This window comes from Musca vetustissima, unplaced genomic scaffold (genome assembly GCF_032173495.1).
Source record: "Musca vetustissima isolate MV318-11 ecotype Yass unplaced genomic scaffold, APGP_CSIRO_Mvet_v1 utg215328, whole genome shotgun sequence".
Lineage (NCBI taxonomy): Eukaryota > Metazoa > Arthropoda > Insecta > Diptera > Muscidae > Musca > Musca vetustissima.
In genome coordinates this window covers 41,812-54,275 of record NW_026873190.1, presented here as the reverse complement: position 1 = coordinate 54,275, position 12,464 = coordinate 41,812, and the positions used below count along the sequence as shown (strand labels likewise).

At 41.6% G+C, this 12,464-nt stretch overlaps 1 protein-coding gene and 1 pseudogene across 1 annotated transcript; one reads left to right on the top strand and one right to left on the bottom strand.

The window, feature by feature from the left end:
* Positions 1–404: 404 nt before the first annotated feature.
* On the bottom strand, positions 405–2,858 carry LOC133323333 (serine protease inhibitor 88Ea-like; annotated as a pseudogene).
* Positions 2,859–3,699: 841 nt separating this feature from the next.
* LOC133323324 (uncharacterized) lies at positions 3,700–4,488 on the top strand. Its single transcript, XM_061532265.1, has one exon. It carries the CDS (start codon positions 3,700–3,702, stop codon positions 4,486–4,488), a length of 789 nt encoding a protein of 262 aa, XP_061388249.1.
* Positions 4,489–12,464: the final 7,976 nt, after the last annotated feature.

Here is a 12,464-nt window from a genome sequence, read left to right as displayed (position 1 = left end):
TCATGCATAAATCTACTCAGAAAGTGATTCTGTGCATGTTTTCAAAAAGAACCATGTATCTACCTCCTTTTTTCATTTTATTGTTGTATAAATTACCCTAACGATCATTGTTATTATTATTATAATTTATTCGAAATAAACAGGAAAACAAATTAAATAAACTAAAAATAATTATTATAAAAAAAAACAAAAAATATAAAATAATATTAAAAAATAAAACGAAAATTAAGCAAGTCCTCATTTTTTATAAATAAAACAATAGACAGAGAGAATAGGGCAAATGTCGTAGTATTAGCAGCAGCAGTAGAAATTAAACTGAAAGAAGAAGAATAAACAAATAGAATGGAAACGAGACGAGTAAAAAAGTCCTAGGGCAGAGAAATGTGAAAGAATCCCTTGTCTGTCTACTTTTGTGTTTTTGGATCACGATAAATGCCTGTGAAGAGTACAGCCTTGGCGGTATTATCATAGATCAGGAACATAAATGGATGATTACATTTGAATTTGGTTGGTTCGGCGGGAAGTGCTGAACGGAAACTGAAAACAACTATGGCTGCTGCAGCAGTACTGCCCTCCTCATCAACCTTGATTTTGGCAACATGTTTGGCATCACAAACATCAGGCTTGTTTCGGTGGAGAAGCCACTCGAACAGATTGTTGATGCCCAATTTGCGTAGAATCGGTTCCAATTTTGCAATCCAGTTGTTGATTTTCATGCGTCCCTCTTCGGCTTTGGTTCTGAAGTCCAACGATTCAAGTTAATCTTGGAAATTCTCCTTCATGCAGGTAGCCAAATTGATGGACTTATCGAAGTAGATACGATCGGCAGCTGTGAATTCCAAAGGCATTTTCTTGGTACGGCTGTAACGCATTTGTTTCTCCAGGCGATAGCCATTGTTGACATGTTTCTTGTTCTTGGGCCACTGCAGACGTAGTCCCTGAACCAGCTCCTCAGTGTTGATATGCTATCGGTTGGTTTCTCATAGCTCTGGAGAAATTTGCACGACTCAAAACACCAAATCTTCGCCTGGTAAATATTGTCCGCTCCAGAAGTTTCAGACTGCTTTATTTTTTTTTTTTTGAGTTCCCTTCTGTAAGACGAACGAATTGTGCTGATTTTCCTTTTCACGTCGTCCACAGTACAATTTTTTATACTTTTTCAATTTATGTAGCAGTTTTCCATACGATTTCATTTTAATGTCGCGTGACATGTACTCTGGACTGGTTATGTCCCAGAGACACCGTTGCATTTCATAAATTTATTGTTGAAATTTATTGTCTGTCTGGGGTTGTTGTATTTTCGATAACACAAAACGCAACGGATGGCTCAACGCGAGCATTCTGCTTAGCCCTAGAGTGTCATTCAAAAATTATAGTGTGTACATCGCTTAACACTCATGCGACGATGTCGACTATTTATCGATATCTCCAATTTTTCTGAAATTTTTATCACAGGTGGATCTCGTCTCCCTGATGGCGAAAATTCATGGGAGAAGTCCGTACTTCTCGAGATATGGACCTCTGAAGTTGCGGAATTCATATGCTCGCTCATCTACTCATCTCATATTTAAGGAAGGCAAAATTTGACTTTTTTCATTTCGCACCAGTTTCGTCCGATTTTATGTAAAATTATGCACAGACTATTGAATTAGGTGTTGTTTGATGTACATATGTCAAGTTTTGTATTTGATTTTGTGTCGAAATTTTATAGGGAAAATTTGGCAGATGGTCGAGACAAAAACAACGGTTTTTGTTGTGATACATCACCATATTATTGCATCATACTCAAAACCAACAAATAAAATGGCATTGGAAATCCTGTTGATAACGATGAATGTTCAACCAAATATTGTCACGTACTATATAAAAACAATAGGAAATATTTAAGCAGAATTTGGTCAATTTGGAAGCGAATAAAAACATTTTGAGTGGAGAAAAATCACATAGCCAAATGATTCGTTTAACCAACGGCGAAACGCGTCGCAAAATGTTGACTTGTGTGACTTTACTTTTCATTACAGAACTCAAGCAAGCTGAACTTCGAAGCCAAAGAAAATCATATATTGATGTTCGCCATAACAGTGAAAAACTCAAATATAAATTATGAAAGAACAAAAATAACGCTACCAAAACTATTGTTTCTTTCAAATTTATCGTCTGCATGATTTGAAGGACGAAATAAAGTAGGAGGGGCGTTTTGACGTCTAACCATGGCATTATTATACAAGGTAGTCTCATGCAGTCATATGTTTCCAATTTTTTTCATAAACTTGCCGTTGACAGTATTCAGCTTTCAAATTTTAAATGAAAATATCTTCTTTTGAAATTTACGCATATTATGTGTTCAGTGGCAAAAATTGCTAAATAATTTATATTTATAAATATTTTGAAGTTCCCTGCCTCTAAAACATATAAATAAAGGATGTAACAAACATGGTAAAATCCTGAGAGCAATGTTCAGCTTTGGAAAATAGATTTTGTTTAATTTATTGAAAAAGTTCCAATCGACATACATTCAATTTTATGGTATTTTATTTTTCATTTTATTTGAAATTGATATATGAATTCCAAATTAAAAATGGTGAACCACCATTATCGAAAATTGGAAACTGCAGCTACCGTTTTATGTTTTTTTATGAATTTTATTATTAATGAATAAAATTCATAAAATAAAAAAATGTGTTTTTGATTTACAACACAAAATACATCGAATTGTGCGCGATAAATCTTGCTGAAGAAATTGACACAGTAACATTCAGTAAGTTCTCAGCGTAGAACTGTCAAACTAGCTCTCTTTTCGCTATCTTTTACTGGAGTTTGGAGTATACAGACAACATCCAGTAACATTTGGTAACCATTGTTGTAAACAGACACAGCTATTATCAGCATATGTATAATGTCGCGATTCTCAACTTTTCATTTCATGGAGTTAATCGATGTGTGAAACTGATTTTCATTTAACAAAACAAATAATAAATTTCAAATTATTTCAAATGAAAAATTGAATGAAATAAAATTATTGTACCATGGTTGATTTGTATCATGGCACAATAAATAGGTACTAGCGCAGCTGACAATCTTGCAGCGTTTTTCATCCTCAATGATGCCACATATCTCGCAAAGGTTTGAGTTGCAGATACCGATTTTATGAAAATAGTTTTTTGTGTATGTCCCTACGGGGAGCAGAGCTGAATGCTAACGTACGCGTCCACAGGTTGCGGATAGTGGGAAGCCCAACACTATTCGTTGGGTAACTGTGAATAACAAATAAACAGTCGCGGACAATCAGCGGGCTCAGGGGTAGAGTCTCAGAGGAAATGACCGAGTACCTATGATCCCTGAGCCGACGAGGCGAGAATGGCGCCCCCTTTATATCCATCTCAAAGGTCTGGGACACTACCTTCTTAAAGTGTCTCCCCTAACGCTGGGGTGTCATGCGACCTCGTGCCTATCAGCGTTCTAGGGTTTGCAGTCAGGGTCCTGACAGTATTAGAACGGAGCCTTGTTGATAACTGGGCGCCACAACAAGTCTTTCAGGCTTAGTTGTCAAGTCCTTACCATGGTAAGAGGCTATGCCATGGTCGACCTCAATCCCTCACTCACATCACTTCTATGGAGCCAACTTTTAGTGCCTGTAGTGATGTCGCGAGATTACTCAGGCAATTTGCTGTCGAAGCAGTTCTGGCACTGATCGTTAAGATGGATGATTCATCAGTACCAGTATCTGATAGACAGGCCGATGCCAAGGAGATTGCTGCCAAGAAGATGTACCGGAGAGCAGTTAACTACTGTAAACGATACATCGGACGGGAAAGCGACTCCATCACGGGGAAGGAGTTCCTGTTAATCAAGAGGATCCTCAAACTCATCCTTAAGTTCTCCAGGAACTATCCTGATAATATTGAGAGGGACTTCTTGATTGACAGGATCCCCCGACCCAGTACTAGGACCACAACGGTAGTCCCTTCAAAGAAAGAGAAACCTGCTGATGGCCCTGGTACATCTAGGAAGCTAATACCTGAGACTTCTAAGCCATCAGCACCCCCCAAGGGTAAACTGAGTACTGAGACGTCCCAGACATCAGCATCCACAAAGACGGAAGGTAGGGGACTGTCGAAGTCGGCCCGAAGGATAGCCCGTAAAAAGGCCTCAAAGAAGACCGATAAGACACAACAACCCCCTGTATATCCACCTTCTGCCGAATTGCCAAAGCCGAGAGCCAAGGCGGTGACAATTGGGCAGTTGTTAGTGGATGAGCAGAAAGTAGTGAGCGCGATGGAGGTGCCTGTGTCTTCTGGGCATACCTCTGCAGCGGTTGCAAACCCGGGTGCCAAATCTCGGCCACAGCCTACGGCTCTCAAGATAATGAGGTCCTCGGAGGAGCAACAACCTGCTGCAAAGAGACCCACACAGTCGTCGGTCGTAAAAAGCTCTGCTTCGTTTGCGTCGGTGGTAGCGTCGAAGGAGAAACCTGCTAAGAGCAGGTGACTCGAAGCAGGTAGCCCAGACACCTACAACGATGCAATGCGACTCTGCTGATTCAAAAGAGGTTCCGGAAGATCTGCGGGTTTATCAGCGAGGGTAGATGGGTCGACAGTCATCTGAAGGACCTCTTCCTATCCGACGAGGTTGATCGACAGAGCCTGCGGTTTGGCCTGACCTCCTCATACAAAGGAGACTTCAGATTTCCTTAAGAAGACAATTAACAACCTGGACCCTCTTTGGGAAGGTAGTCGCCTGCCAGCTGTAGCGGTCCGAGAGATACCAAGCGGTATGCTAACCTCGGTGTTTAACCCAAAACCTTTCAAGGGGCTTGAGAAGACACTGAGGTTATTGGAGAAGCAGAAAGACGTCCTTCAGATGAGGAGGTGGAGAATCCTCGCCTCATTTGAAAGGAACGGCGGTGTCGTCGCGAAGTTCGCTACTGATTCTGCGGGAGATGAAAATTTGAGGAAGAACAAGGGGGAGCTTGTTTATGGAATGGGCAAACTCTGTTTCCGCCTCCCATCACCAAAGCAATAAGCAGACAGCAGCAAGCGTTTAATGTGGTTCAGATCAATCTGCATCACTGTAGAGCAGCAGCTGCTGAACTCCTACTCACCCTCTCTTCCTTAAATACCGACGTCGCGCTCAGGCAAGGTGACTGCTCTGGGCGACAAAAATTACACGCTTTTGTCCACCTCCAATGGAGAGAAGGTGAGAAAATGTATTCTTGCTAAAAAAAGAGCTAAATTTAATGCTTCTTTCTAATTTCAGCGGATGGTCATCGAGGATGGTATTCACGCGATATTCTTGAACTGCTTCCTCAACTGCGTCCGTGTGAATACTGTTCAATCCTGCTTGATAGGCCTGTTGATCTAGAGGCTCCCTTTTGTATCTCTGGACCTCTCTCTCCAGATCATGGAGATCCTTCCTGACATGCCTGGGTGGTGGGTGCCTATCCATTAGGTAGCGGTTCGGATGGCTGCTCCTATAACACCCAAGCAAGTATTGCATCGACAACATCTTGTTGTGTTGACGCACAGGAAGGATCTTCGTCTCCTCATGCAAGTGGTCTACTGGAGTCATGAGGAGACACCCTGTTGCAGTTCTCAGGGCGGCATTTTGGCAGGATTGAAGATTTTTCCACTGCGTTGCACTAACGTTAGCGGACCACACTGGCGCCGCATAGTTTACCACAGACCGGCCTATTGCCTTATAAGTCGTTAACAAGGTTTCCTTGTCAGCTCCCCAAGTGCTGCCGGCTAGCGACTTGAGAACCTTGTTTCTGCTCCTGACTTTGTCGCAAATAGCTGTGGCATGCGCGGACGACTTGTATAGGCTATCGAATGTGACCCCTAGAACCTTGGGGTAATTAGTGGTCGGAATTGTGGACGCCTCGACCTGCACATTCAAAGATAGCCTCATTTCCGCTGTCCATGTGGTAAACAGTGTGGCCGTTGATTTAGTGGCGGATATTTTCATATTCCTCGACCGGAAAAAATCTGCGATATCTACGAGATAGTGATTCAGCCTCTCGCAAATGTCATCAATTTTTGGTCCTGACGCCATAATCGTGCAATCATCCGCATATGTCACGATCTTTATGCCGTCCGGTGGGCGTGGAATTCCAGAGAGGTAGAGGTTAAACAGTTCCGGAGATATCACCCCTCCTTGGGGAACTCCCTGTTTAACTCTACGGGCCTTCGATTTCCTGTCTCTGAATTCCACGTACGACTGGCGTCCACACATATAGTTCACGATCCAACGTTTCAAACTTGGCCGGAGGGTTGTTCTCTCGATGTCCTCGAACAGCTTGGCGTGACTGACGGTATCAAATGCCTTTGATAGGTCTAGCGCCACCATGACTGTCCTGTTACACGGCCTGTTCTGGTTGAGTCCTTCTGCTATGTGTGCGGAAATGGCATGCAAAGCTGTTGTTGTGCAATGCTGTTTCCGGAATCCATGCTGATGATCAGCAACCGAGTAGCATTCACGAATGCTGGGGAGTAGTAAAGCCTCAAGTGTCTTGGCTACTGGCGACAAAAGTGAGATCGGCCTGTATGACTCACCTTTGCTGGCATCCTTGCCCGGCTTCAGTAGCGGGACCACCCTGCCCATTTTCCAGGCGTCGGGAACTACTAGGTTGGATAACGACAAGTTGAGGGCTTTGGTGAGATAATCTACTCCTGGCTCATCAAGCTGCTTCAACATCACCATTGAGATTCCATCTGGACCAAGCGCTTTGGATGATTTCGCGTTCCTGATGACATTTGCAACATCCTCCAACGTAAATTATGGTGGTTCCTCCTCCACCTGAAGAGAGCGTATACGGCGCAACACTCTTCTCTTCGCCCGGTCACTCTCGGGGTGCTCTATAAACTGCCGGTTGAAATAACACGCGCACCTCTTCGGATCTGTCACCACCACGCCGTTAAATGAGACAGAAGTCCGATCCTCCTTCTTTCCAGGGTTCGAGAGCGACTTAACCGTTGCCCACAATTTACTCACTCCGGTACTGATGTTGCAACACTTCAGATGCTCTAGCCACTTTTTCCGCTTATGCTCGCCGACTAACCTGTTCACTTCCAACGTCAGTTCTCTGACTCTGGGGTTAGTAGGGTTAGAACGGCGAAGCTCATCACGCTCATTCGCTAGTCCCGCTGCCTCTGCTGGGAAGTTCGGTCTTAGTTCGGGTATACGACCCGCAGGTATATAGCGAGCGGCTGCAGCAGTGATGATGTCCCGGAAATTCCTTTCTGCTACCCGAACGTCAGAAGGGATGGGCAGTTCTCTGAAGCGACGATTGGTGAAATTTCTGAACTCTTGCCAATTGGCTTTCCCATGATTAAGGAAAGTACGGCGTTCAGAAGTTATGAAATCGGGTGGTCTGTTGATGGATATGATGATAGGGAGGTGGTCTGACCCCAATGATATGACGGGTTGCCAAGCCACGTCATTCGTCAGACCCGGAGACACGATGGATATGTCCGGTGAGCTTTGGCAGTCTCCCCTCATCCTGGTGGGTATGTCCTCGTTCACCGTGCAAAACGTTGAGCTATCAATTTGCTGGGCCAGCGCCATGCCCCTCTGGTCATTACCTAGGACGGAATGCCATAACTCATGATGTGCATTGAAATCCCCTAGCACCAGACGGTTATTGCCTTCCAAAAGATGACTAATGTCTGGCAAGTAACGCGGGGCACAGCTATTTAACGGCGGAATGTAAACGTTAAGCACCTCTACCTCGGCGGTACCACATTTGACCGCTACCCCCATACATTCCATGTATGGGTCACTAGAGTCTAGCTCAAGCGAGATAGGTCTGTACTGGACAGAATGGTGCAATAGGAATGCTAATCCTCCACCTCCACCTCTTGTACGATCCTTTCTAATAACGTTGTATCCATCACAACTCTGAAGACTACAGGTGTTGTTCAGCTTCGTTTCTTGGATCGCAGCGACCATAATACTTCTTCGACTCATAAAATCCACTATCTCGTTGATTTTCCCTCGAAGTCCATCGCAGTTGAATTGAAGAAAAGATACATTTTCAGGAGTTGCGACAGCAATGTGCGGTGTTAGCGGCTGCGGCGCAGGTTGCTGCTGCGGAGATTGCGGGGAAGTCACGTAATCCGAAGACGACGACGATGATGACGTGGACCACGGTGACGACGACGACTCGCTGGGGACTGCATTGGCGCAGCAAGAAGCAACGTAGTCCCTTTCGCTATACTCCTGTATCCGGTTAAGGCCGGATCAACTCCTGAAATGTACCCATTCTCTGCATCCGTTGCATCTCACCGAAATAGATCTGTGGTGGATGCTGTTGTGACAAACTGAGCAGAACCATGGTCCGGGGTTTGTCTCAATCCCGGTACGGACCAAAAGAATCCGGAGCAAGCATTCCGGGTAATGATGCTCCCATGTTGAAAAAATACACGTAGTATTTGCTGGGTTGACAGCCCTTGGTCGGAAGTTGATTCCTCCGAGTCAATCCGGTGCATAGAACCGGCCGTCGTGGGATTGACTTATACTTACCTATGGTTGTCTTGTTTGGATGCTGCTGACAAAATTGAGCTTTGTACAGCGATCGGCTTCAATCCTGATCACCGGAGCATTAAGAAGTACACCACAGGCAGCCTTGAACGCAATTTTGAATCTCCAACATTTGGATATTCTGATTAAATTCCAGGCTGCCAGGTGTGCCCTGAGACTCCTGGAAACGGATGCCTTGAAATGGTTATGACCTCTTTTGGGGGAACAGTCATATCAGTGACTATACTCCCCCTCATAGGGACTTTAATGACATCAAAGATGAATTTCCTAGTAGCGAATCCTGGACTAGTGGCTCCTTACCTCTGTCTGGTCTGTCAATCTTTACAGATGGGGTAAGTTGGAGGAAGGCACTGGCGCAGGCGTCTACTGTAGGGAATTAGTAATATACAACTCATATAAACTCAACAATAACTGTAGCGTTTTCAAGCAGAGATTCTTGCAATCACGAAAGCGGCCGAGATAGTAAAGGCACTTAATGCCGATATCACGGGACCGGCGACTATATATGTCGATAGTCAGGCGGCCCTCAAAACAGTGAAGTCGCATACTATAAACTCGAAAGCAGTTCTTGATTGTAAGTCCGCTTTGAATGATATACGACAGATAGTTGGTTTATGTTGGGTTCCAGAACATAATGACATTGAAGGGAATGAGATAGCCGACAAGCTTGCTCGAGATCTGTGAAACCTCCCATCAGCTACTTCATTGGCAGAATCCGTGCATTCCATTGCGAGGTAGTTGGTAACAAATGGCTAAGGGAACCTGCTTGCAGAATCTCAAAATCTATCTGGCCTGAATTCTCTCGTAAAAGAACGTCTTCGCTTGAAACACAATAAGAGGGAGACAAAAATCGTTGTGGGGATTATAACAGGTCACTGCAAAATTAGATCTCTCACTTCTAAGTGGGACTCCAGTGAAGAGGATTACTGTCGTCTATGTGAGGACGAATAAGAACTGGAAACAATTGAACACGTCCTCTGCAAATGTCCATCGCTGATCAGCAGAAGACACAAACAGTTTGGAAGATATGAAATTGATAACCTACTCTTCTTCTCCAAAATAGACCCAAACCAAATTCGAGGCTTTGTCAAAAATTTGACTTGGCTAAAATAACCTCTCTTCCGCTCCTTTTCTCTCACTATCTTTTCTCCCTACTCTTCCACTTTCTCTTTTCTTTTCTTTACAGGTATATATGGGAAATTACAAAATTCTTTTAAAATTCCATAAAAAAATTTGAACATTTTTTTTGCGAGCACATTCATGATTTTTGGTACACAGGGTAAGAAAAATATGCTAATTCGAAATATGTTCGCGTTCACAAATTCGGATGCTGCGCACAAAATTTATAGCGGTTTTTAATCTTGTATTTCAAATATAAATTAAATCAATTCCTATTTGTTGTAATTCGCGAATTTTCTTTGCACACTTGTCAAATCACATTGAATTACGGTAAAATTGTCGCGAAAAACAAATAGAAGCATGAAGATATCTGAAAATAAAATAAATTAATTTTTTAATTAAATCGAAATGTTTTTTGAATTTTCGATTTTTTTAGTATGGTTAACTGAATACGGTTTTGCCTTAATCTTGTAAAATATGCGACGCTTTTTTCTTCATTTTTTTAGATGATTGTTAAATATCGGTATATTCATCTGATAACAGTTTCGACGTTAAAAATTATTAAATATACACCTAAGTCTGCTTTTACACGGTAGATTGGTTCCAGAAGAAGCCGTGTAAAAAAGGGAATTCCCCTAAATTAGTGCTATTCACATTTGCTTTGACCAGTAAAAATTGTTTGTACGCGCTAAAGGGGAATTCACTTAAATCTTTAAGCTAGTGTTCGCAAACTATCGATATTATCGATGGTTTCAGACTTTTTTCTTTCATAAATACTTTTTTGTGATATGAACATACTTCGCAAAAATTAAATTTGACAAAAAAGTTTTAGTACATAAAATTTCAAATCGCGCTAAATGTAAAAAAATCTTAAATATTCAATTTTCAAACCGTGTTATATCAAAACCGTGTAAAAAAAGGATCGTGTAAAAACAGACTTAGGTGTATTGCAGTTACAATACATAAAAATTATCAACATTTAAAAGCATGCAATTCGCGTATAAGTTGAAATCAGTTGATGCGCATGCGGTTTTCGTATAAACCGAATCAATGTCTTTCAATAATTATGAATTTTCGATGTTTAATTTAGCGGTCAACGTGTGCCGCTCGATGCACTTTACTATGCAAAAACCCTAAAAATGGCTAAAATGGCATAAAAAAAACTAAAATCAAGCGGGGTTCCACGGAATTTGAATGGAATTTCTTAATTTTAGACTCAAAAAATATGTTTTTTATACAAATTTACGCACCAAATTTTCGTCTTTAGAACCCAATTGCAAAGAAGCTACGATGAGCACATTCATGAGATATACACTAAACGAAGCAAAATCACGAATTCTACAATCCTATAATTAGTTTAGTCCATTATCTGGATGCGCATCCTAATTATAAGAAAAATTCAAAAAACACCGAAAATCCGGCTTCAAAATGTCAGCATCCTATTTGGGTGGATGCAGTGATTATATCGAAAAATCATACATTACAATCATATTGACCATGGGGTATTCTGCAACATAGTCACTGATCACATGTGCGTGCGTTGTGTAGTTTAGCCACAAATCAGTAACCGAAACAAAACAACTCGTTGGCTTCAACACAAAAGCCGAAAGTCCGGCTTCAAAATATCAGCATCCTATTTGGGCATCCTATAACCACTGCATCCGATTATATCGAAAAATCATACATTACAATCATATTGACCATGGGGTATTCTGCAACATAGTCACTGATCACATGTGCGTGCGTTGTGTAGTTTAGCCACAAATCAGTAACGAAAACAAAACAACTCGTTGGCTTCAACACAAAAGCCGAAAATCCGGCTTCAAAATGTCAGCATCCTATTTGGGTGGATGCAGTGATTATATCGAAAAATCATACATTACAATCATATTGACCATGGGGTATTCTGCAACATAGTCACTGATCACATGTGCGTTGGCTTCAACACATTTTCACCCATTTTTTACATTACCACCATCACAGCTTTCACCAAACTTATTATTTTTTACAAATATTTTAAGATTTTGACAAGAGCACTTAAATTCATAGAATTTAATTTAAATTATATGCAATATGTTCATATTTCGCGAGTTATAACCTTGCAAACCTCAGTTTCAAGGAATTTAAAAGATTTTTGTAATTTCCGATATACATAAAGGATGATCACAATGAACATTGTCTCTCATAGGTTGTCACAACAACCGTACATCCCTAACCTAACCTAATGAGTTCGATGATTTCAGGTTTGAGCTTTTGCGTTTTGTACCAGGGGGTTTCGAGGGTTCTGAGAAACCCGATAAAAATAAGCACCTTTAGTACATAAGATGTTCTTTATTGGTTACCGAATTCTCTACATAAATATGACTCGATACGTTGGTAAGCATCGGTGACCCAAATAGAAAGAGGTATGATACATCTACAATCAACTGTTTGATCGGCGTAGTGATCTGCTACTTCATTTGGTGAAATCCCAAAGTACGCGGCGTCCGTATGAATATCAGCTTTCGTATGTTGGATTGTAGGATCTTGATGTTAATGATGGCAGAAATATCTGATCGATATTCCTTCGGATACGTAAAAAGCCTTCAAACAAAGTAGTAAAAAGCTTTCAAACATTCTCCAAATACATACATTATTATTTGTGTTGAAAAGGTTATTAAGATTAAAATTGACTTTTGGTATGTTCCCGAACCTGCAAAAATGTACTTCTTTTTACTACTACAAGAATTTTTTCCTTTATGTTATCGAAAAAAATTGAAAAAAGTAGTAGATTCTTGCATTACGGGAACGCCATATTCTACAAAAAT

Excerpts from the sequence above, each read along its gene's own strand:
- LOC133323324 (XM_061532265.1), top strand. The coding sequence starts at position 3,700 with ATGGATGATTCATCAGTACCAGTATCTGATAGACAGGCCGATGCCAAG.